The sequence below is a fragment of the Harmonia axyridis genome, chromosome 6 (genome assembly GCF_914767665.1).
Source record: "Harmonia axyridis chromosome 6, icHarAxyr1.1, whole genome shotgun sequence".
In the NCBI taxonomy this organism is placed as follows: Eukaryota; Metazoa; Arthropoda; class Insecta; order Coleoptera; family Coccinellidae; genus Harmonia; species Harmonia axyridis.
This window is the reverse complement of record NC_059506.1, coordinates 26,446,374-26,473,938: the sequence shown is the minus strand read 5'-3', so window position 1 is coordinate 26,473,938 and position 27,565 is coordinate 26,446,374. Positions and strand designations below refer to the sequence as shown.

Genomic DNA, 27,565 nt, shown 5'->3' with positions numbered 1-27,565 from the left:
AACTTTTCTTGGGTGAGTGTTAGCCAAATATCACGCCACGCTTCAGAATAACTCTTTGTAGACATGCGTCTACTCCAATATCTCGTTCAGAATATTATCTTAACTAATTATCGAACAAAGAATTTCCCATCTAAATTTTTGGTCGATAAGATTAATATAATGGAGATGTTCTACCGTATACCCCGTGGATCATCAAATTTCTCCCAGGAAGCAGTATCACTTTTCAATTATAACCATACTCATCAGGTTACTATTTTTCTATTAACCATTATCTAAAAAACATTAATCTTAATGACATTGTGTACGTGTGTTTTTTACAAGGTAATATCTCCTCTATTGAATTTATTAATGGTTCCACGACAATACATGGATATATGCCTTAAATGATTAAGTATCCTTTTCTTCCTGCTTGAAACCGGAATATTCTTCTTATTTGTGAATATCTGAGAAAGTAACAATTAGAAAAATATATGTGAAAAATTCACTAACGTTAGCGAAGATCTTTTATCTACGACTAATCTTTAATGAAGGTTTTGCACTTAGAAGCCATATAATATTACGTAACTCTTCGAAGGTAAAATATTGGTCAGAGAATACATTTTATCAATGTCCTAGTGATCAAAATATAAACAAGATCACGTCAGTACACCGTATTTTACAAAAAGGACTTAGGACCCAACATGGTTAGATTACGTTGTCGGATTGTGATATATTTTCAAATCCACAATTTCACTATATCGTTATGAATGTATATATTATATTGAATGAAATATATTTATTTGAGTGATTCCCGATTAAATATGCAAATTTGAATATTTGAAATCCGATATTTTTCCTAATTGTCGAATTTACAATTAGCAGAATATTAATTATTTTCTGTATCTACCTGCTAAAATTGGCAACTTTTGCTCTCCTAGTGTCATCGGTTGTTTCACGTCGTTTGGCGCGCTTAAAGTTTGTTTTCTGAATTTCTAATTACATAGTTAGATATTTATATCAATAAATTTTGAGTTAATATGAAACGTTGATTAACTATGGGACATAAAAAGTGCGTTCTTTGTGGAGAAACTCGCGAATTAAGTGAAATATCGTTACACTGATATGTTTTCATTTCCGCGCTTCATGTCAAATTTGATAATTCATGTTGGGGACAAAATTTGCATACTGAAAATGACATATGCTCCCTCTATCTATGTTTATCACTCTGAGGGATAATCCAACAATCATTGTTGGAAGGCATCCCCATCTTCAAAGAGTGTGGTTTTTGGTCTTGCGATTGGACCTAACCAGGGCCGTCGCTAGGGGGTAGGCAGGGGAGGCGACCGCCTAGGGCGGCAAAATTCTGGGGCGGCATTTCAATCTTGATCAACAGAAATCATATGTGTAAAAATTCAAAGTAAGAAATGAGATTTAAATCGGTTAGAAACAACACGAAAATATACAGACAATTTAATCAACAATTTAAACCATCAAAGGTGCCGCATTATACACAACAACTCATAAATATCCAGATGTCGTCTAAACCCCCTGAAAAAAAACAAAATGTTCAAACGTTTTATAAAGTGAAACTCAGCAGAAGAACCTGAAATCGCAGAGCCTATTCTAGAGGGGCGGCAAAGATTGAAGGAAGGTATTTTCTACTTTTTCCGAGAAATCTAGGTACTAAATTACTAGAAGAATGTATTGAATTGATTTCTTTTTACTTTCACCGTGATTTTTTTTTCGGATTAATAACTTGATTTTTCAATGCTGATTGGAAATTGGAATATTATTTCAAATTTTATAAATCAATTACCTATATTTTAAAATAAAGTTGACAAAGCCGTCAAATTCACTTTATAAGAGTATCTAGATACAAAATAAGATACTTTTTTGCAAAGGTATCTTAAGATACTTAAAAAAAAAAGAATTCAAATAACTATCTGAAGATTCTTTTTCAGATACTTGATAAGGTACTTTGTCAGGTGTTAAAATGCTAGGTACAATTCTGAAATTCGGAGGGTCTTGCAATTTTGTTTTCGGTAGAAGGCAAAAGAGCGATATTAACGGAACTGAAATAGTTATCATTCGAACATTTGTAATAGATTCCATTACCACATTTTTTTAACATCTTAAAAACATTACGGACCGTGACGTGCCTTTATGAGAAATCGTCCTTGCTTCCTTTCATAACTAGCAATTGGTTTCTAGCACAGTTTTATCACTTTATTGCCTCTGTCGAAGATCGGTTTTGTTTACGTTATACCAGCTGCTGAAATCGAGGGTAGATTTTTGTGACCTAATACGGGTTTACGAACAATTCATGGAAAAAACCAAATATATTCAAGAAATCGAATTTTTATCTGTTTCGTCCAACAATTTTCATTAATTTCTTTAGTAGTTTATCAATTAATAATCTTTCCTGATTAAATTTGAATTCATAAGAAATAATTACACTCAATACATATTACGTCCATAAAACCTTTTTAACTTTTTATAAAAAAATCTTATCACGAATTTGCAAGGGCGTCGACTTGTATTTTTGCCGGGGCGGCAGAAACGCTAGAGCGGGTCCTTATTGAATATTATTATGAAATATGAAAGGACGAAAGGTATTGGTAGCGAACTCCATCTTTTTGATTCTTTACAATTTACGGCATAATTTGATGAAAACTTAGAAATGTCCGCAAAAAAACGTACCGAATTCGTTATATTTAATTCGTTTTCTTTTCTCTTTGGTTCAAAGAATGGAAATAATGTATAACTTCGATCATTTTTTCCAATGATCGAAAAGTTAATTTCTAAATAATTCGTTGAATATTTTTTCCGGACAGTTACTTTCATTTTTTGTTCTAGTCATTCATGTGTTCCTATTATTATTGTTACTTACCAATCCTAAAATGAATTTTATTTTTTGTATAAGTTTGAACTTGTTGGTTTTGTTTTTGTTTTTTCTATGTTATTATTATTAAAATTTCCCAAACAGTCACCTTCAATTTTCCATATTTCGGTAGAAGACCCCGATAAGCCAAAATAATTTTTTTGCATTTTGCAGAGTTGACTGTTAGGGCGGCAAATTGGGAATTTGCCTAGGGCGGCAATTTGGCTAGCGACGGCCCTGGACCTAACTTACTCGAAAATAAGGCTAAAAATATTTAGAGAGTTTGACCGACGTTAAGTTAAAAGCTTGTATCAATTTTTTGAACCATAGGAAGTGGCTAATGGAACCCAAAAAATATTATCAAAAAATGTAGAATGACAAAAAACTGAGATTTATCTCTTTATTGGGTACTTGTAAAAGTCGGCTTTGGCGTCTAATTTCTGTCTGTATTTACGATATCTTGAGGATCTTTCTGCGACATCGCTCCCAATTTTTTTTACTACAAATATTACAGGTAAATATGTATCAGCAGACATGGCGCCCACGCAATATAAATCTGGCGATGGTATTTCTTGAAAACCGGATATTTTTGTCTTCGCTATCTTTGACTGTCGACTTGTTGATGACCCAATTGTGTGTTGAAAACCATATCTTCCAAGTTTTTGGTATTGTTGATAGCCGCGTTGACGTATTTAGACTTGGCCCTCTTACTTTAAAGTAGAAAGGGTGTCAGACACAGAGGTTTAAGATACCAATTTATGACTGATGGGCTCTTTGGAACCCTGAACTACGTGACCAAAGTCACTCGCTTCAGTGGCTCGAAGGAGGTCGATCCCAAAAGGTATTATTCTTCGGGTTTTAACGGTAATTTTTGAAAGGAGATTTTGGCTGTAAGTGGTGTATTATGCGAAATGATACATCGGAAATAATTCTGACCACAGTAGTTCATGACATGGATAATGTTCTGCAAATGCATTGGTCATTATTTCAGGTGCATCAGCTAATTGAAGGTGCATATGATCAAGATTTGGCTCAAGATAACGGGACGAAATAAGGTTATGGATTGTAGATTGGTTTTTCCGTAGCAGAAATGATGGGTTGTGATAACTACGTGTCTACCTATAAGTAAGGTACATCTCGGAATTATTTCTTTGATTGTCGAATTTTATTATCAGTTACGAACCACTGGAATTTTTCGAGAATAAATAATTTTATCCTTCCTGGAAGGTAGTAGGTATGAAATACAGGAATCAGCCATGTTAACTCCAATCAGAGAGAATGACGTCACTTTTAAGTGTAAACCATAGAGTAATGAACATAGATAGAGGAAGTATACGCAACTTTTACATGTCCTCAACATGGTTAGATTACGTTGTCGGATTGCGATATATTTTCAAATCCACAATTCTACTATACCGTTATGAATGTATATTGAATTGAATGAAATATATTTATTTCAGTGATTTCCGATTAAAAACGCAAATTTGAATATTTGGAATCCGATATTTTTCCTAATTGTCGAATTTATAATAAGCAGGATGTTTATTATTTTCTGTATATACCTGCTGAAATCCAAGGTTTGGCAACTTTTGCTCTCCTAGTGTCATCGGTTGTTTTACGTCGTTTGGTGCCCTCGAAGTTTGTTTTCTGAATTTCTGATATATTTAGGTATTTATTTCAATATATTTTGAGTTGATATGAAACGTTGATTCTCTATGGAACATAAGAAGTGCGTTCTTTGAGGAGAAACTGGCGAATTGAGTGAAATATCGTATCACTGATATGTTTTCATTTCCGCGCACTTTATGTCAAATTTGATAATTCATTTTGGGGACAAAATTTGCTTACTGAAAATGACATATGCTCCCTCTATCTTTGTCCATTATTCTGAGGATCAACCAAACACGTGAATATAATGATAACACAGATTGGAGTTTGAGAAATCTGATACTCAATCGGAAATTTTGTAGCCAAATGTTTCTATTGCTTCGAAATCATTTTCAAGTAGCATAATTGCATATTTTTTTATAACCGAGCAATCCCAGCATCCGTCGGCCACTCTGCAAAATATTTGACGTGGTCAACCATGAGACTTGATACAAAAAAAATATTTCCGGTATTCATCATGGTATTCAACTACTGAACTGGTGGCGCTGAAATTCAAATTTCCAACAAGATTCTAATCACGATCAAATAAGCAGTTTTGAAATGAAGAGGATATTGAGTGCTCAAAAAGATAAGGTATGTATATATTCTATTCCCGAAATTTTTTGATGAATGGATGCAAAAATAAAATTTAAATTGTTCTGCATCTGCAGTATTTTTCAAGGCAGAAAACAATAAAAGGAGGAAAAGAATATTATTCATTAGAATGCACCACTGAAACGATGACAAATAGACCATAGAATTAAAAATACTGCTTTATTTTAACCACATAACTTCGGCTTCACATGACTTCAAAACAACGCGTAATTTCATTATGTTCATAAACAGTCGGTATATGAGTCAATAGCGAAACCAAACGGTTTCACTTTTCAAACCACACCATTATCCACACCAGGCCTAACGTTACGCGCAAATTATAAGAGCACGCTCGCGGTTTTGTAACATCTATGCTCTTTATCTTACTCCGCCGATCTGTAATTTGTTGGCATCAGCCGATCTGTAGTTGCAGCCAGCCAACAAGATTCTAATCGCGAATTGAAAGGTGCGAATGCAGCGTAGGTGGGGACACTGATTATGCTAATTAGGACTGTGTTGAGATATGTGTCTACCTCAAGATTGAATTGTTTCGGTTTATAATGGTGCTCAACGTTTATCGTGTTCTCACAGTGTTAGATAACGGAATGCAAATGGGATTTTCATTGATTTGGGCTGGTTTAAATGCAATTAATTAATTGAGGTTAAGTACGACCAGATCGGGTTTTGCTTGGGTGGTTACTGGTTACGGATGGTTTCAATCATCGTTGTTGTTCGATATCGGAGGAGAATATTGGGGACCATAACTGACTTGCTTTCTGTAAAACTGCTTTTCATTGAGTTCCAAATTTATACAAATTTATCAAGAATCTTTCGATGTGAGAACTGTTAGTGCTTCAAGTATTTATTACAGGATCAAATTCGATGCTCACTGAAAGCATCTAGAGAACTATAAGACTTTCGATGTTTCGATAACTAAAATGTACATTAAAACGTGTGTTTTTTTTCGAGGTATATAACTTTATGTTGGCATTACTGTTCAAGATGACGACCGATTTAACAGCTGTCAAGTGATTTATTCTCAGTTTGGTTTGGCAATTCATCATGAATAGACTCACGCCTGAACAACGCTTGCAAATAGTGCAATTTTATTTCGAAAATAATGGTCTGTGCGGAATATGTATCGCGCACTACGTCCATTTTATTTTGTTTAGCGATGAAGCGCACTTCTGGTTGAATGGCTACGTCAACAAACAAAACTGCTGCATTTGGAGTGAAGCTAATCCTCAAGTGTATGTCGAAACACCGTTACATCCAGAAAAACTGACTGTTTGGTGCGCTTTATGGGCTGGTGGAATCATTGGTCCGTACTTCTTCAAAAACGATGATGGCCAGAACGTTACAGTCAATGGTGATCGGTATAGAGCCATGATTACTAACTTTTTCTTTCCTGAATTAAACAACCATGATGTCCAGGAGCTGTGGTTCCAACAAGACGGCGCAACATGTCACACAGCTCGTGCCACAATCGATTCATTGAAAGACACGTTTGGTGACCGCCTAATTTTACGTTTTGGACCTGTGAATTGGCCTCCAAGATCTTGTGATTTAACACCGCTAGACTACTTTCTGTGGGGCTATGTAAAGTCATTGGTCTATGCGGATAAGCCACAAACTCTTGACCATTTGGAAGACAACATTCGCCGTGTTATTGCCGATAAACGGCCACAAATGTTGGAAAAAGTCATCGAAAATTGGACGTCCAGATTGGACTACATCCGAAACAGCCGTGGCGATCATATGCCAGAAATCATATTTAAAATGTAATGCCACAAGATTATCTTGCGGATAAATGAAATTCATGTCAATGGAATAATCCATCGTTGTTTTATTGCAATTTAAAGTTCTATAGCTCTAAAAAAAACACCCTTTACTCATCAATTTATTCGCAATTGAAAATTTTATTGGTACCTATATGGTTTTCTGAACAATCCCAACGAACAATTGATTACATTCATGAAATATCAAATTTAGTTATCGAAACATCGAATTCAAGTTTCTTTCTGTGTGTTCCGGAAGACACAGACTATTCCAAACAGTTAGAAATTGCGGTTTTTCCTCATTTAAAGTTCTTCCTCGATAACTCTTAAAGTATTCGTTTCAGGTGTAAGGTTTGCTGAATAACTCCTCCTCTAATATAAAATATAGGTTCCAATTTGAGAATCTTGAGTTTTGATGAATTTGAGTTTTCCAAGTTCATGATCTTCTGATAACCACCCTGTACATTTTTGGTCCAAATCGCAAGTCTTATAATACTACATATTTGCAAAATCAAAAATGAAAAAGGTTTTCTCAAAAAAAATTGTTCTGCAGAAATATTCAAAAAAAAAGTGACTCTTCGTCACCATTTTTTTCATTATAATCTCATTAACTCATGAATCGTTCAGTTTTTACCCAAGGTATGGCATATTGCCGAGAATGGCATGAAAAAGGCTATCTATAGTGTTGCAATAATATAATGGGTATGCCATTTGAAATAAAGAAGTAGAGGTCTGTTTCCGGTATAACCGAAAATTGTAGAGATCTGAAAGTATTTTAGATAGAAAGATCATTGGCTCAAACCACAACATGCAAATTTCAGCACAAAATTTCGATTGATTTTCCATGAACGTCTAATAGACCATAGCGGTGAATCGCCCTATTTTATATGAAACTTTTTTCAAGCAAAAGTTATTAATATAATTATAATTGTTACCAAGTTGGAACAAGATTCCTCTGTATTCCCAGTTTGTCTGTCTTCTGTTATTTGTTTGGTCTCGATTATTTTATCTTATGAATTACCATTATCTGTTGAATTACCATTGTAACTGATTCGTTCCGTCGAATTGAAAGCAAATATTTTCCCAAGAGAAGAAATATCAGCAATTAGCTCAGGTGCTGTCATGAACGATTTCAAATGACGAGGAAACTTTGGGAAGAGGATCTTGATGCCCGAGTTGACTTTCTCGATCAAATGAAATCGTGTAACTCATCAATAGATCCATTAATGACGTATCTTTCCAATCAAATGATCTTCCTATTCAGGCTTTAATTGATTTCTAGCTGCATTTCAATCTGAGACCTGATCTCGATAGAAAGTGAGGAGACCTTTCTCGAATAGCAAAAAGTAATCGATCAAACTCACTTGATGTGATGATGACCAAAACACTTCCCAATAATTAAGTGGCTTAATTTTTTGAGCTGCTTCTGGTAATTATTTTCTCCATCTTGCAAAATATGCAAGGTTTGATTTCAGAATTGTTTTTGAGTCAATCCAGTTGAAATATTGCACTTGAATTAATTATTTTATTGCAATAAAGTACAACAAAATTAAGTCTGGAGCTTATGATCGTTCGAAAGTCGTAAAACAACATAATCCTTTAGAGAAATGCTCTCTTGAAATGCTCGAAGAAGACGGTGGACATATCGAACATTTGTAATTAAAAACTTATCATTATTGAATTGTTTTTTCATCCTTAATTTTGGAGAAAAGAAATCAGAGAGTTCCTAAAAAGAAAATGAGACGTGACCGAATATCCTGGGAAAATAAGCATTTTAGAGCAGAAGTATGTGAGACACTTGAACACTTTTCAACTTTTTAATTGGTTCTCATTTGAATAAAAATAGTATTAATGTTTTTGTCATAACTGACATTGAAATCCAAACACCTTTTATGTTCAATTGAATTTTAAACTGATGAAGAAGAAGCATTGGTATGGCTTCTAATAGAAGCTCGAAAATTAGAAAATTTTCTGCGAAAATCTTAGAATTATTGACATTGGAATGAAGCCAATTTTTTTTTTTTGGTGGGGCCACAATTTTCGAGCTAGCCCAGGGGCGGCAAATATCTTAGGACGGCCCTGATGAAGAAAATTTGTATTTGCTATACAAGTTGCAACTGTAGGAACTGAAAACAAAAGATTTAACGATCGAGTAATTGATTCATTACACATTCACATTAGAAACGAATAAAAAACTCAATGACTCAACAGGATTTAACATTTCGTCTTTCCTTTTTCAAACGTCTCACGCTACATCATAGGTGTAGTAAAAAGAAATCCATTATTTTTCCAATAGATGGCTTTAGTTATTTGGGTTCCACTAGATGGCGTAAGAAAGATAAGATTTCGTACCACAAAAACCTTTTTGACTGTTTTGTGATTAGTTGACTCAGTTCAGTTTGAGCGCGCGTCAAACATGGACACTAACGAAGAGAAAATACGCCATATTTTACAGTTTTTTTTCGTCGATTCCGTTCCGGTAATTTCTTGTCAAAGATGCACCAAGCACTAGAAAGACCAATCGTCGAAAATATCGATAAAATCATGGACATTGTCGAGTCCGACCGTCATGTAAGTACTGTTTCGATTGCCCAAGAGCAAAAGATTGCATAAAAGAGCGTTTGGAACCATTTACATAAGGCTGGTCTCAAGAAGAAGCTCGATGTATGAGTACCACACGATTTAACGCAAAAAACCTCATGGACCGAATTTCCATCTGTGAATCGCAACAAAATCGGCCCATTTTGAAGCAGTTGGTGATTAGTGATGAACAGTGGATCTCTTACGACAACATCAAGCGAAAACGGTCGTGGTTGAAACGCGGTGAGCCAGTGGAAACGGATGCCAAGATAGGACTGTCGGTCAGGAAGGTTTTGCTTTGTGTTTGATGGGATTGGCAGGAAATTATCTGCTTTGAGCTGTTCCCCTAAGGCACAACTGTTAACTAAGAATTGTACTGCAACAATTGGACCCTCTGGAAGAGGCAATCGCCCAGAAGAGGCCAGATTTGGCCAATGAGAGAGGAATTGTGTTCCATCAGGACAACACCAGGCCACACACACCGAGAGGGACTCACCAGAAGCTCTAGGAGGTTGGTTGGGAGGTTCTTATGCATCCAACTCATGAACCAGACCAGACACTATAAGGGCCGGTATTATAAAGGATAACCGACGGTTGAACCATCCGTCAACTACCAAATTTGGAAGTTGACGCAACGGTTGAACTATCGGTTCAACCGTTAGTGATTATCATCTGTTCCTGTCCATGGCGAACAATTTTGCTGGTGAAGAATTCGCTTCAACAGAGGCTTGTGAAAATCGATTGTCTCAATTTTTTGCCAATAGGGACGAGGACTTCTATGAGAGAGGCATAATGATAGTACCTTCAAAATGGAAACAAGTTATCGAACAAAACTAGGCGCATATTTGAGCTCAGTCGGTCATGCTAACTATGGCAATTGAAGCCTTGTTTTTCTGCAAAAATAATGGATTTATTCTTATTAAACCTTATAATACTCAACAAACCTCCTTTGAAATACACATATAATCCCATACTCTTTTTTTATTTGTATCAAATTTCAAAATTGAACTCAATTGAAACTCACCTGAAGAATTCATGGTAGAAACAATTTCTGCAGGAATAAGATACCAGACATTAAAAACGAACGAATTTCCATCAAGTGAAGACTTAAACAAGCATAGATATACAGGTATTATTATATAATGAAAGAAATATTCCCGACAGCAAGTCCTACCCTAAGGTAGGAACCGAATACAAATGAGTCGAACGACCGATTAAACCATAAAGTCGGAAGAATTCGTTGCTCTGTTGGGAAACCCACGATACGCAGCAGATTCCAGACCCGCCATAAGCTAAATGCTAATCGAATACCACGGAACTAATCGCACATCTCCTCCCAAAGAACCGATACGTAGAATGTCGAAATCGCGAACAGACGAACGGCTGTTTCTCACACAACAATGTAATCGGTATTTATCGGACCACAGAAAGAAATTAATCCGCTAATTCAATTAGCCCCAGCCCTATGATTTTTATACCGTGATCGGATCGGTGTAGTCTGTGTTTATGCAACCGATTGCACTCGGGTAATTCGTTCTTGATGAGCGATCTGTGCAAATTGCGGAATAAGGAAACGTTGCAGGAGGTGTTCTGGGTCATGTTTGTGGCCCGGTAAACTCGAGGAATGACATTGAAAGCACCACGAAGAGGTGCAGTAGGTGAATACGTGTGTTCAGATGTTATAAGATCAAAATTACGATGTTTTCTTATATTTAAGGAAAATATGTTATAATGGCAACACTGAAATATTTTTGACGTTTCTTATGTCATCTGTGTTCAGTAGGTTATGTCGTTTACTCGTTTTATCATGGAGAGATGCACGATTCAATAAGGTTTAGAATTGTTAAATTGTTTGACCAAAATCAGTGCTCTTCTATGTGAATATTGAGAGAAAATCAGAAGGATTCATGGATGATATTATTTAGTTAATCGACTCACTATTCTTCGTATTGTAGACAAATGTGTTATTTATATTCCTTTTATCATTTATTTTAGAAATGGCATGATGAAAAATTTCATTGCTAAACTGTCATCATTACTGTTTTCAAAACAAATTCTATTCCGAACGTTCATTTGACACTGGAAGAGCAATTATGATTCATTGAAATTATAATAACTTATGTATTTTATATAAATTTTGAAATCCTTGAGTATACCAGAAAAACTTATATAATGGAAAACACCAAAACCAATTTCTATTATGAATGAAATAAATATGTTTCTACGCACAATCATGTTAGTAATCATCAACAAAGCAAAAGGGTTAACAAGATGAACTTGAAAAATTGCAGGATTTTTGTGCATTTCTGAGGTGTTATATTATAATTCACTACCTGGTAATATATGGGTAATAGTATAAACTATAGGCCAATAAACCAACTTCCCTTGGAGACTGACCAATTTTGTTACAAATGAGGACATAATAAAACCTTTCGACAAAATGTGATACCAATCATCAATGCATAAAATGAAGATCTCAGGTGTACCACAAGGGTCTGTTATAGGTTCCCTATTGTTTAAGAGCAAGACCGCCTAGTTTGCAGGCGACTCTGCCATTTACTACTCCAACTTAAAAAAAAAAACATCCTAAGACGTGTGACAGCAGGAAGTGAATTATTTCAAACGATGGAGAAGATCAACAAAAAGAAAAACAAAGCCAAATATCTTGTTGTGATATTTGGAGAAGGTTTAAGTGTCATGAATCAATTGAAGTAAAATACGAAGAAAAGGAAATTTCCTAAACTCGAGCGACAGATTCAACATTAAATCGGATAGATCGCTCAGGTAAACACAGTTGCAAAAAAAATTCTGAATATCCACGTGAAAATACTACACTTAAACAATAAATGGAAAACATTATTATCAACTACCTAAGAGGAATTCAGAAAAACAGTAGGTAAAAGAGATGATATTACAAATTAACGATAACTTGTTTACATACAGATGCACAGATGCACTGTAATCAGAAGGTTCGATAATTATTTAATCCACTTCATTAAAATGAAATTATGTTCAATTAGTCAAACACCTGTGTATATTATATCACTGCAACGTGAATGAATACCTCAAATCTAACCACCTGCTACTATTGTTTGTCATTACACGTGCTATTTAATTTGCTTTGTTAGACTGACAATTGATAAGTGTATCATACGTTAAAATTTTAGTTTTTACTGCAAGAATATTGTTTAGAAATTTAAAGAGTTTAAAGAACTGAAAAGAAATGTAGTTTGAGGTGATAACCCAAGGGTTTAATATAAAGGGTTACAGAATAGGTGTAACAAATTGGTAGGGAAGATAGTACTAATGAAAAAAGGTGAACATCCAATATTTTGTACTTAAAGAGGTATTGTGCAAGCAAAGGAATGGCTTGATTTCAGGGTCTGCGTGATCGACAAAAACAGTTAAAAGGTGCTCCTGGGAATGTGGTTCTAATGAAGAAGTGACTTCCGAGGTTGAAGCCAATTTCGAAAACAAAGATGAATCTTTCTAAAGGTTTATTTATTTATTTAGCGTATGGTATACATGGGTTTAGTTATAATTAGTTAAAATTGTACAATTTTTTTCTAAAGGTAAAGGTATTGAAAATATAAAGGAGCATTGGGGTACATGTATCAGTCTTTAAGATGACTAAGTTGACGAATAAAGCCGATTTAAAAAAAAATATGTGTTTTTACTGGTTGGGCCCAGAACTTATTGAATAAAGTGTTAATGTTTGACAGAATCAAATTTCAACAATTTATCATGTTCCTTAGCAAGGGAACACAAGGGATACTCAATTTGGAGCTAGAGAGGTTTTAACGATGTCGAAGTGACAAAAACGTAAGATCAAACGCACACAATTGTAGTGAAACCATCATTAATAATAATTACAATAATGTTAATAATAACATTGGGGACAGCCGAAATAATGGTACATAAATTCATTCAATAAATTCGAATTCTTCTCGACCAACTCATCGTATGTCGGCACAATTGTAAGCCACAACCAAAACCAATTAATGAATCATATAATGAACAATAGGACGGTTCAAGAATAAACACAGCCTATTCACGCCTCCACACAGTGAGCACGTAAAGGAGAGCAGACTGAGACACTGCGTTCAAATTTATCTCAGGTCATCGTCTGCCAGGCCTAAACCGTCTTCCGGCAGTCGGTGCAACGAAAGCAAGATCGTGGATCGGAGGACCAGCTGCGCATTTCTAAGCGTATTTGGATATGTGGGATACTGACGGTGAAATTGAAAGTTGTCGATTTGGAGGTTGTGTTCCGTAGCCACAGGCTTTTCCTATTGATTGTATTGGGATGACGAGGCTCGTTTTGGCTGTACAGATCAACAATCTGAACACCATATTCCACTAGGATTGTTTAATGTCTATTTTGGCGCTTTTTTATGTCTATTTATGGGCTGATTTTGACAGATGCTTGGCACTCAGAAAAACAAATCTTGACGTTATTTCTGAGATTATAATCAAAAACACATCTACCAAAACACATGGACCCAACATACTAGCAAGGCATGAAGACCCAGTCTTGGCTTCACAAATATTTCTGAACTATCTACTTGAAATTCAAAAATGGTGTAACAAATGGAGGATAAAACCTAACCCTTACTATGAAATATAATTCAAATTTAAATACAACAACAACAAGTACTTTATTGATAAAAATCAATAGGCCATCGACCGAGGTCCTTCAGTCACAGGATAAAATTAATGCTACAAAATCAGTTCAAGTCCACTCTTCATTTCGTAAGGAACAGTGTCCTCGAATGCAACAATATACAGATACCCGAATCTTCAACGACCCTCCTGGAAAGAACATATTACAAAAAAAAAGGAAACAAGTTGACCTAAAAGTATTGGTTGTTTGGGATAAAGTCTAAATTATCACTTGGAAACAAGTTTCTTATATACAAGACAATCATCAAACTCATCTGGACCTATAGAATTGGACTTCGGGGATGTTCAAGTAAATCAAAAGTTTCCACAACATAGAGAAGCCAATCCAAAATTCTAAGGATGATAGGAGTGAATCAACACAGGCTTTCTTTCTGTATAAGGACTGGAGTTGTATTCCCTACGCCTCTATTATAATTTCTCCAATTTTCTACTGTTGTCTAATTGGGAGACTTTTCTCCCTTCTGCATGACACTTTTTTCTTCTATTTGGTTCTTTGAAAAAGTTATTTCTTCTTATCTGTCTTTTTTATTGGGATTTGTATTATCTTTCTTAATTCCCTAATCTTATCTCATCAGCGTCTCTATTATCTTCATTATTTGTTTCTTAACTATTTCCTCAATAGTTTCAATTTTCAATTCTTCTCTGATTTGTTGGTTGCTTGTATACCATGGGGATCAATCGCTCTTTTGATTACTGTATTAAGTGTACTTTGCAACTGATCTTTCTTGTTGTCTTTCGTATTATACCAGGTTACTCCCGCATACGTAATGCTTGGTATTAGCACTATTTTTATTATTTTCGGCTTGTTTTCTAAGAAAAGTTTACTTTTTTGGTTGAGCAGCGGGTACAGTCTCCCGTGCAATTGCCTTGCCTTTTCCCTGTTTTCTTCTATCTGTTTGCTAAAACTCATTCTTTCGTCTAGAGTTACTCCTAGCTATTTTGCTTCCTTTTCCATTCTATCGTCTGATTTTCTAGTATGACGTTTCCTGCTTTCCTTTCTTCACGTTTGTTCCTCCAAAGTAGATTGCAACTTTTCTCTTGAAGTATTCCATCAGTTTATCTAAGTCTATCGGTAACTGACTAGTTGTTGTTTTCCGAGTTCTACTGTGATAGCATATAGCAGTGCCATTTGCAAACTGGGCTATCTTGCATCTATTCATTTTTGGTATGTCTGCCATGTATAAGTTGAACACCAGCGGTCCTATCACCGATCATTGGGGAACTCCGGTTTCAATTTCTCTAATCATTGACTTGGTACCATCGATATACATATAGGAGTGAATCAACAAAAGGCATTTATTTATTTATTTACACCAAAAAATTGAAAAAATTATTATATCATAATAATACATTTATATAGTAAAATAAATCAATTCTGTCTGTCCGAACTTGAAATTTTCAGGATAGGTTCGGATCTCGAATGCAGCGGTCTAGTTCGTTACTAGGCATAAGCCGAACATTATGTAAACCAATAATCAGATGAAATTCTCACTATCATATTGAAGAGGAAAAGACCTTTTCAACAACAAATCGCAAGACCTATGTTCTTCAGTCAAAATTAAGAAGTTGAGGTTGCTATACCAAGGTATGACAGTATATGATGATCGTTTTTTTGTAAAAAAAATGCCCCCTCAAGAACAGTAAGACAATTACAAAATCTTAATTTATCTGCCAAAAAAATTTCTGTTCCCTTTTCAATGTGACACCATTTATATTTGCAAATTTCATTTCAATATCCATTGAATCATTTAATTTATTTATTGCACTAGATGACTGTACATTTTCCTGAAATAATACCGAAATATTCATTTTGCTGATGCAGTGAGTGATTATACCGTCACGAGTGTCACGTTGCTACTTCATATCCTAGAAAGATCAACTTACATCAAAGGAGGCGCAGCCGAAAGACCCAATAAAACCAATCTGGTCCACTAAACGGATATGAATGTTATCGTTTCCTTTGCCATTAGTCAACACACTAGTCAATGGCAAGAACTGATGGCTTATCTCTAGAACCTATTTCATATTTCGCGTTGATGACAAATTTCAACTGATCTGTGACTTGTGAGACTCGAATATTATTTTGTTGTTTATTTAACTGAGCACTCTGATTCTATGGAAGTTTAGTTTGACAGCCACTGAAAAAATAAATAGTTACTCATAGCTCTATAAAATGAAACGACTCTTTTTTGTATCTGAGGAGTTCAAATCTTGCGAAAAGTTTGTACAAAAAATTTTGGTTTTTCAATGCAAAATTGAAAATAGTCTTCATTATTAACATTATGAAACAAACGTCCGATTTCCATTGTTTCGACAGTCCAAACTATATTTATTAAGCGGGGTTGGATTAGATAATTTTTTTATTAAAGAATAATTATATGCATGATATAATATTTTCGAACAAACATTCATTTTTTCATGAATTTTCACATGAAAATATTATACAGAAAGTCTTGTCAAAGGCTGAAAAAAGGTTCTTCCAAAATTTGAAATGAAGACGTAAAACCGTTTTTTGAATTATTGCATGTGGTAGAAAAGGACGGTAAACATAAGAGGAACGTTCGATTTTGCTCCACTCATCCTGAAAAATTGTTGATCTCAAAAACACTGAGTAGAGAGGAGTAGTTATTTGGCAGATCACGAAAATGCCATATCTCTTAACATTATTCCAGGAAAAACAAGAATAAATATTAGGTTTGTCTTAGTGAATTAATTTATTTTAAGATGGAAACATTTTTTGTCACTGTGAACATTTCTAGATGAGACCATCCTGAACAACTTTGTCTGTCGGCGAAAGTGTTCGAACATATTTTGTATATTTTTGTAACAGCTTTTTGCAATTTTTATCCAATTTTAATGAAATTTGTTAGTCAACTAATTTTTTTTTTTGGTTCAATTTATCTTCTTCACATGTTAATAACTTCTTTAACCATTCAATTAACCATTGATTAATTGGACCACAAAGAATGCAGAGAAAATGTTTCAGAGGAATCTGTAAAGTATTCGAGCAGCAGTGTTTTATTCATACATTCCAAAGTTTTCTTACATCCACTTCACAAAATTTTGTTACTCTTTGTCAGAGTTTGTAGACAATAAGTTTTCTTCTGCCTTTTTTGGGTTTTCGCGAAATTTGCCGCGAATTTTACAATTTTTTTCTTTTTTTTATTCTTCAATGTTTACATTTAAAAATTTACAGTTTTTGCATAGCAACGATAGTGCAAGTTCCTAAAATAAAATAATATTGAATTTTATATTTTGTTTGAAAACAGTCTACTTCTAACACTTGGAGGTCATAAAAAATGACACATTTTGAATATAAGTATTGAACAAAAGGAATTATGTAATGGGTGTCTTTTTCTAGCGTGTTTGATGGTAGAGAATAAAGATTGAAAGAGAAGAAAGCGATTCTCGTCTAGTCTAAGTCATTTAATTGCTTTTTGAAGCTCCCAGTATCTCTATCTTATCTAAAACCGTCGTAGTTCTTTTAATATGACTCAGTTCCCGAACGATTCAAAATGTAACCTATAAAATGGTATATAGGTAGAACAGGTCCTATATGGAGAGAGTGCCACTGTCGAAAAAAAAAAACGAAAACATTAATAAGATTTATCTTATTATCCGATATTTTTATAGGACCTTCAGCTTCCTTTTTATTGAGTAACTTGATGAATCGCCGGTCAGGTATATAGTAACCTTGAACTTGTTTTCTCATCCTTCAAGGTCACACGGAATACATCCGTAGTGGTAGTAACACTTGCACTGAAAAGGAATTTTTAGAATTCCTCGATGTGTTAAAATTCTCTACGCGTTATCTTCACTGAAACATACCTATACATATATCAAATCGTAGCAAAGCATTTGTTATTCAAATTATTGCAAACGAGAATTACAGATGTGTCATTTGCTTGTTAGGTTGAATTTCAAGGTTCTGGTGTTTATTTTCTAGGTATTTATAATGAGGTGGTCTTCTGCGATTTTTCATTGAGGAATGCGATCGAACCTACATCGAGGAATTTTGTGAAAGACATCTGAATCAGATTTGTTTGGCAGAACAACAAGATTTGTCAATTGAATAATTGACATTGGGGAATGCCATACAGTAATAAACATAGATAGAGGAAGTATACACAATTTTTGCAAGTCCCCAACATGTTTAGATACGTTGTCGGATTGTGATATATTTCCACAATTTCACTATATCAATATGAATGTATATTATATTGAATGAAATATATTTATTTGAGTGATTCCCGATTGAATATGCAAATTTGAATATTTGTAATCTGATATTTTTTTCTAATTGTCGAGTTTATAATAAGCAGAATATTTATTATTTTCTGTATTTACCTGCTGAAATCCAAGGTTTAGAACTTTTGATCTCCTAGTGTCATCGGTTGTTTCACGGCGTTTGGCGCGCTTGAAGTTTGTTTTCTGATATACTTAGGTATTTATTTCAATATATTTTGAGTAAATATGAAACGTTTATTCACTATATGGGACATAAGAAGTGCGTTCTTTGTGAAGAAACTCGCGAATTGAGTGAAAAATCGTATTACTGATTGTTTTCATTTCCGCGCGCTTAATGTCAAATTTTATAGTTCATGTTGGGGACAAAATTTGCGCACTGAAATGACTTATGCTCCCTCCTGTCTACAAAATGACGAAGCATTCACAAATGGGCACTGATTCTGATAGAACAATTTGTAAACTTCCGTGCATATAACATACTGAACATCAATAACATAAGAAATGTCAAAAATAATACACGCTATAGCCATTATAAATTATAACCATTTCAAATTGAATCATTTCTATTGGAAAACCCTTCATTAGTCTCGCCCATACATTGAACCATGCGGAACACCACATGATGTGCAGACAGCAATAATTATGTATAAAGGTCGAAAATACGAATAGGATCTTTCAATCATAGAATTAAATCGAATTGTAGGGCGAAGCACTTCATTTGAATGTTGATGATCACGATTTTTTAAATTTAAATTTCGTAGAATATGAAAGTTACCGCCTCATTAATATTTTCCTCTTCCCAAGATAAGTCCATTTTTCATCCGAAATTGTGAATACAAACGCGACCGTATAAAACTCATAATGCTCATAAAAGACCAATTTTTCATTATCTCGAGGACATAAAAGCCATTTTAGTAGGATCTTAACATGCTTTATCGTCCTCATTATCAACGGGATTAAAAACCTACGAAGATTTTGACTTATACACATTTGTCTCTCAAAAGTTCGGCAAAATAAGCCGCTGTGACGTTTTTACGAATGTACAAAGCTCAAAAAACACCGACACAGTGTCGAATTACACAAAAATAGGGCTTCCTTCAGTCTTCTCTTCTTGGTGGTTACCTGGAGCTTTTATAGTTCCTTGAGGATTAAGATGCAGGTATAGGGTTCCACTTGATTTTTTTATGGGGTGAAGATAGGTTTGATGTTAAGACTGATGTAAATCTGAATGATAGGAAAGGTTGGTGACTGGTATTCCCACGTGTGGAGTTTGGATAAGAAATTCAGAATCGTATGATTTATTAATTTTGGGAATTGAGATGTATGTTTTGTGAATCAATCTGGCCCTAAATGAAGTGAGGCTACACCCTTTTAAACCTATAAACTTTTTTCAATTTCTAGGTTGTCCACTGCAAGAAATGTTCTCAAAAACGGTCACTTACATATTAGGCAAATTGGAAAGTCCCCGGTCTGATGCACAGATGAAGGTGCTAGTATTAAATCCATATGGTTTTTGGTTAGTACCAACCTTCAAACGATACGTGTCAAAATTTGACAGCAGTTCGACCCATAGTTTGTGAGATATTGCGTTGTGAGTGTAGCTACTTTTGTTATTTGAAAAAAGATGGAAAAAAAGAATTTCGTGTGCTGATAAAATATTGCTTTTTGAAGGGAAAAAATACAGTTGAAGCAAAATCTTGGCTTTATGAAGAGTTTCCGGGGTCTGCACCAGAAAAATCAACCATCATTGATTGGTATGCTAAGTTTAAATGTGATGAAATCAGCACCAAAGACGGCGAACGCAGTGAACGACCAAAAGAGGCTGTCACCGACGAAAAATTAAAAAAAGTTCACAAAATAATTTTGAATGACCGTAAAGTTGATCGAGATAGCAGACATTGTGAAGATATCATCTGAACGTGTACATCATATCATTCCCGAATATTTGTACATGAGAAAACTGTGTGCAAAATAGATGCCGCGCGAGCTCACAATCGATCAATAACAACAACGTGTTAATGATTCTGAGCAGTGTTTGAAGCTGTTCAAGTGCAATATACCTGAATTTTTGCGTCGATATGTAACAATGGATGAAACGTAGCTCCATCATTTCACTCCGGAGTCCAATCGACAGTCAGTTGAGTGGACTGCACACGATGAACCGAATCCAAAGCGAGGAAACCACAACAGTCATCTGACAAGGTTATGGCATCAGTATTCTGGCGAGCAAGGTATCATTGATTACCTCCAAAAGAGCCAGACCATCAATAGCGATTATTATATAGCGTTATTCGATCGTTTAAAGGATGAAATCGTTAAGAAAATAATCCCTTTTGAAAAAAAAAGGTGCTTTTTCAACAAAACAATGGGCCGTGCCACAAATCAATGAAAACAATGGCAAAATTGCATGAATTGGGCTTCGAACTGCTTCTGTATTCACCGTATTTGCCAGATCTGGCACCCAGCGACTTTTTCCTGTTCTCAGACTTCAAAAGAATGCTCGCTGGAAAGAAATTTAGCGCCAATGAAGAAGAAATCACCGAAACTGAGGCCTATTTTGAAGCGAAAGACAAATCGTACTACAAAAATGGTATCGAAAGGTTGGACGATCGCCTTAATCGCTGTATCGCCCTCGAAGGCTACTTTGTTGAATAATAGAATCGAATTTTTCCAAAAAAATGTGTTTTACTATGGTAAACCTGTTGGCCTGTTACATAGGTTCTTAAAGAGGTGAGGTGAAAATCTTATGGGAATAAATACTTGAATTCAGTAAACAAAACACATACTAGCAACTTCTCTCATGAAAGAATTATGACCCACATAAAAACCTCAAACAAGACTTATTGAATACTTATTCTACCAGTCATTGGATAAGTTGAACACCAACGACCTTTTTTTCAATTTGAATACATTAGACGCGCCTAATAAATATCACAAAGAATTAAAATCTATTACACTAGATATACGAACAAATGTTGAAGCGTTTTTATATTGAGAGAGATCGGGAATTTAGTATTTTTAAGATACCTACTCTCCAATTTTTTGAAATTTGAATTCAATAATTCATGGTCATCATTAACATTCAAATGAAGGTCTTCGCTCTACAAACATTTGTTTTTATATTTTGAATGGAATTATTGATGAGAAAGAAGGCAAACTTATCATAGTTTTGACAAGTGCACATAAAATTTTCTCTTTTTCCACTGATTAATTCACACATAATAGCCACTCAAAACATGGTAAAAAATTCTTCAATGAATTTCGGAAATATCATCTATAACCAATAAATTAGATACATTACATACACTTACATGAAAATCATCCACTTGGACAAACAACTAACCTGAAAATAAAAAAAATTAATTAATAACAATCAAATAGGTATTACGTATTATGGTTTGAATATACCGAAATATTTTAATCACATTGTAATTGAACATTCATAAATCCCCTTCAATTTCAAAAACAAATCCCATGGGAAAGGTTATCACGAAACAAAACTCAAAATGAAATCTTCTAGAGCAATAATTGATATAAATTCTCAGAAGCAACACCACAAGAAACGAATAAAAACTATTTCATTACTTAATTAGTAAATAATCACTCTATTTTCAAGGCGATGCATTCATTAATCTCTTTTTTTTTGTGTAATTCACAGCTATTTGATGGATCCATAAAATTTTATAGCTCATTGTTTTCAGCCATAAAAATCTGTTTATGAACAACTCAATTTAGTTGAAATTATTTGAATGATTTATTTACGATTGAAATTTGTGGATGGGTCAATAAACTGCAGCAATTTAATGATTTGTTTCCATAAAAAAAAACTCTGCTAATAGAATAGATGACAATATTAAAGAATACAAAAATTAGTGGTCTCAAAGAATATCTTGAAAGGATTCCAAAATATAACTCTATTTCTACATAAACATTGAGATCAATAAGTTTTTCAATGAAATAAAAGTATGAAATAACCAGCCATGTTATTTGAAACACCAATTAGACTGAATTACGTCACTTCTAAGTGCAACCCATGGTCCTGCGTAGTTTAGCATTTTATTCTACATATGTCAAAACCTCAGTTTTTTGTTTTTACTGTGTGACAGTGTTTTGAATAGTTTTTTCATTTAATTGTTGTTTACTCGAGGTTTAGTGATGCTGAAGCAGAATCCAGTATATATTGTTAAATTTCTTCGTTCACCATAGACACAATTGAAGGTTTAGTTAAACGTTAATTTAAGTGAAAGCCATTATTCCTACGAGCATTTTTGTCTATTATTCTTAATCAATGTGTAATATCATCTGAACCCATCATCAAAAATTTCAAATAACCAATTCTACTTTTGCAACCACATACTCAATCGACCTTTTCTTCTTTATCGTCAAAACTTTTTCAATTAGAAACATAATAACGTAATTCTGTAACAAGCCTCAAAATCCATCTTAATTAACCTCGTTTGCTAGCTCTATTGCAAGATATACAAGTAATGAAAATCTCTAGCCCAACCTCTATTACAGATGAACGTGGCTACCCATTTCCTATAATTATTGTACCCAATTTCTTTCCTATACTTCCATAATATATTCCACATTATGTTCCTGCAATGATTTGTGATTTTTTGTGATCTTTCATCTCCTACGTTTAACAATTATTTAGTGTTGTAATCGAGCAAGTGTTTGCTCGTGAGAAAGCCTGCTGAAATTTCTCCCATTAAGTGTTTTAGCGCATTCTGGCTGTTGTGAAATTGATGTGGCATTTGATATCTATCTGACGGCATGTTTTGTCTCCAAGAGGAAGTAGAAAAACCGTGTTTATTGCTCAGAGGTTCTTGAAATAGTAACTACAAGATCCTACAATTAGATGTGAATGGTATATTCTTTTCTTCATCGTTTATAGCTATTCCTGTCGCCAGTTGATCTAGTTTAAAAGATTTGTTGATCCTTCCAACAAAACACGCAATCATCCTCATCAGATTAGTATTTACAATTCCTATCAAGTTATTAAATCAATAATAACCATAAAATTTCTATGTAGTAATTTAATAATTATATAGATATAAATTTCAATAAGTTTTTTTTTATTCTCCGCGAATAAATTGAATTAAATGGGTTTTCATGTTACTGGGGTTCCACATGGTTCGGTGCTTGGATGATAACAATATATTAGGCCAATTCAAAAGTCCCCGGTCTGATGCACAGTTGGCTGTGCTAGTATTAAATCCATATGATTTTTAGTTTGTACAGACCTTCAAACGATACGTGTCAAAATTTGTCAGCAGTCCGACAATTAGTTTGTGGGATATTCCTTTGTGAATGAAGCTACTATTATTATTTGAAAAAAGATAGAAAGAAAAGAAGTTCTTGTGCTTATAAAATATTGCTTTTTGAAGGGAAAATATACGGTTGAAGCAAAATCTTGGCTTCTTAAATGAGCTTCGAAATGCTTCTGCATCCACCGTATTCGCCACATCAGGCCCCCAGCGACTTTTTCCTGTTCTCAGACCCCAAAAGAATGCTCGCTGAAAAAAAAAAATTGCCAATGAAGAAGTAATCGCCGAAACTGAGACCTATTTTGAAGCGAAAGACAAATCGTATTTCAAAAATGGTATCGAATAGTTGAAAGATCGCTATAATCGCTGTATCGCCCTCGAAGGCAACTATGTTGAATAACAAAATCGAATTTTGCCAAAAAAAATGTGTTTTACTATGGTAGACCGGGGACTTTTAATTGGCCTGTTACCTCAGCCTAAAACGTGTGTCAATGAGATGATACTACCTACATTTATTGCTTCTTTAGGTTTCATTACTGAAAATTATGAAATTAATTTGAAGTGGCATGAAATGACTAAAAAAAGAGTTTTTTTTTGGTAACTGAGGATATCCTTCACGAAGACCACCATGTTTGGTTCATCGAAGGGTTTAGGCGAAAAAATTTCACAGAAATAATTACTTGCATTTTGTAAACAACTCATACAGCAACTTATCCCATGAAAGAATTATGACCCACATAAAGAAAACCGAACGAGACTTACTGAATACTTATTATACCAGTTGCTAGACAGCTTGAATACCATCGACTATTTTTCCAATTTGAATACATTAGACGCGCTCAATAAATAATACAAAGAATTAAAATCCATTACACTATACGAACATACATTTATCCTTTCTGATTGGAAGAATGATTTAGAATTTATAATTTTTAATTTTCAAAAGGACTTCCTATAGTGTGTGTCGTTATTGGGCCAGTAAGTTATTGTTTTATGTCGTCTTTTTGGAACGTGATGGCGTATGACTTACTGTTATTTGAGGTATAACTGATGACTACCTTTTTAGTAACTGACCACTGTGAAATTGTTTATTCTAATCGGATATCTTTCAGACTAAGAACTATAGGATTTGAATATTTGCGATGAGCTACAGAAATTGGTGAAAAGAACTAAGCTCCAATCAAATTTCTGAGAATGAATTTATACAGAATATTATGGTGTCATTTACATTATTATTATTATTTACAAAAGAATAAACTCAAAATTACGAAAATAAAATGGAATTCATAAACATTATTGTCAGATCATTCGTTTTTCCGAAATAATAATGAACTTTTATATTTCAAAAAGATCACCCTATATATTTTTTGCCCTTTGAAATCTTCGAGAAGTACTGAATATTTTTCATGTTATGTTCCTAAATATTGTTGCTAAATTAACATTATCTGCGTAGAAGTTAAAATAATAGAATAGAATAGAAGAGTAGGAAAAAAATTAGGAATTTTATACATATAATAGTAGAGGCGATTACAGCTGATGCCTTTGACTTCATGCAAAAGCCATACTTTTTAAACCTTCGCAAAAATAATTTGATGAAACAACAAAGTTGTTAATATATCAGTCATCTATATAATGTATATTATTCAAACTTCAGCGAAAATATTATAAATGTAGCTATATTTCTGAAATTATGGCATTTAGGTATAGAGAACATTACATGAAGAATATTCAGATTTTCTTAAGGATTTCAAAAATGAAAAATGTAAAGGGTGATCCATTTGAATTACTTACCAAAGTTTATCAATATTCCGGAAAGAGAAAAGATCTGGCAAAAATGTAGAAAATCCAAAATCCAAACCAAAACTCTATGAAAACAGTTTTTAATAAATTTGTTCAATAGGAACAAATTCGATTCGTTGTAAATATATAAAGAAGAAGGTCACAATCCGTTGTTTTCAAAGGCTCATCTAGGTATTTTTTTACAGATCATCACAGTGATCACGTCATCCATTTTATCAATACCCATAATCTAAAGAACATCAACAAAACATGAGTAGAAATCACCATATAACAAAGAACGAATGTACGTATTCTCAGATAATCAATTAATTGATGATAGATGATGAGACGAATATAAAAAACAAGGATATAATGTGTATTGACGAAACGAGGAAGAACAGGATCCCAAAAACTTTTCAGACCCAAACTGAACGTTTTTCAATGAGATATTGCTCAATCTAAGAAAAAAAAATAACGGAACCCAAACCAGTCAAATAAATCAAGGCAAATTATTGATTACGCGAAGACGCATCAACTCATCCTTGAAAGAATAAATAAATTTTATTAATTTCACTATCTATCGTAGGAATTATTGACTTATGTTACGGAGAATATTGGCATTGAACTCCTCAAGACAATACAACAATAAAGGATTTCATCAATTAGTATGTAGGAAATTATGAAGAGTTGTTGAGAAGGATGTGTATGAATAGATGAAAGTATTATCACGATTCTTATTGATCACGAATATTTGGTTACGCATTATTTTAATTATAATTATCACTTTTGATAGAATAACGAAATCGTGGTGTTACACAGGTGAACGTATAGGTTCACCATGGAATATTTTTTCGATATTATTCCTATTATTATAATGCAGAGGGAATGATTTTATTGTTTTATTAAGGACTAGTTGTGTGGTGTTCTTCATGGATCGATGTGTGGTCAAAAACACTATGTGGTGGTGATAAAATCTCTGAAAAGTGTTATTTCCCTTAGTTATAAGAGGAAGATAATAAAATAATGAGTCGAATTTTAGCGTACATCTGGCTTAAATTTTTTTCTCTTCCTTCAAAATATACTAACTGACAGAGAAAGTGCAACACCCAGAAGGAGCTGTTTAAATTAATTTTTTTTTTTTTTGGTAAAACATAGATAGTATAGCAAGGAGTAAATGACTGAATTTGGAGAAAAAAATCGTGAAGGATTTTCCATGTAAACAATTTTTGATACTCAAATATTGTAGTCGTTTTTTCTGCAGGTTTTTTTGAATTTTTCAACAAACCAGCTGTTCGAGGAAATCCAGAGTCGATGTTAAGTTGTTATTAAAATGTTTAGAGGACGTGTACATGGAATTTATCGCCAGCTAACTGAATTTTGTCGAATTATTGGTATACGGGAGGCGGGGTTGTCATAACGAGAAAATGCTAACCGTCCGAATATAAATCCAACTACTGTTATGAGATAAGGTCAAGCGTGGTTTGATAATGCCCAAAATCGAAGAAGAGTAGGCACCGGACGTCGAAGGGCCACAAATATAGTTCAAGATCGACGTCTAAGACTTATGGCCATTAGTGACCGATTTGCGACAACTCTATCTTTGACTCATGAGTGGTTAGGAGAAGAAGGCCATCCTGTAACTGTCCAAATGGTTTACCGCCAGTTAAGGTCTTTCGGAATGCAGCATTATCAACCCCATCTTGTGTTACCTCTGACAGTTGAGCATCGCCGGCAACGACTACAGTGGTGCAGACAACGTCAACATTGGAATGTAGAATAGCATCAGGTCGTTTTTTCTGATGAACCTCGATTCTCCTTGGGTGCACATGATGGCCGAAGAAGAGTTAGACGACGTCGGGGAGTAAGACGTGAACCTCAGTTTGATGTTGAGCATCATGTACACCGGACAGTAGGCGTTATGGTATGGGGTGCTATTGCACATGCAAGTTGGTCACCTTTAGTCTTTATTCGAGAGTTACCTTCAAGAAATAGTGGAGCCATATGTTCTCCCTTATCTTTACCGGCTCCAGAATTCAATATTTCAGCAACATAATGCTAGACCTCATGTTGACAGAGTCAGTTTAAACTTATTCGAAGCGACTCATGTGAATCTTTTGCAATGGCCA

General features: G+C 34.2%; 1 protein-coding gene and 1 long non-coding RNA gene across 3 annotated transcripts in view; both read right to left on the bottom strand.

Moving 5' to 3' along the window:
- LOC123681626 overlaps positions 1-27,565 on the bottom strand; it is an 80,973-nt gene that overhangs the window by 22,988 nt on the left and 30,420 nt on the right. The window contains exon 1 of one of the 2 annotated variants that reach the window (XM_045619842.1): positions 10,484-10,736. The exons of the other annotated variant lie outside the window; for it this stretch is intronic. Coding sequence (XP_045475798.1) covers positions 10,484-10,496 — 13 coding nt within the window. The 5' untranslated portion in view covers positions 10,497-10,736. Of the gene's footprint in view, positions 1-10,483; positions 10,737-27,565 lie in introns of those variants that run through there. 2 annotated transcript variants of the gene reach the window in all.
- Positions 17,739-18,194, bottom strand: LOC123681627. Its single transcript, XR_006747697.1, has 2 exons — positions 17,971-18,194; positions 17,739-17,901 (listed from the first exon to the last, which is right to left on the bottom strand). It is a non-coding gene; the product is annotated as an uncharacterized LOC123681627 (long non-coding RNA).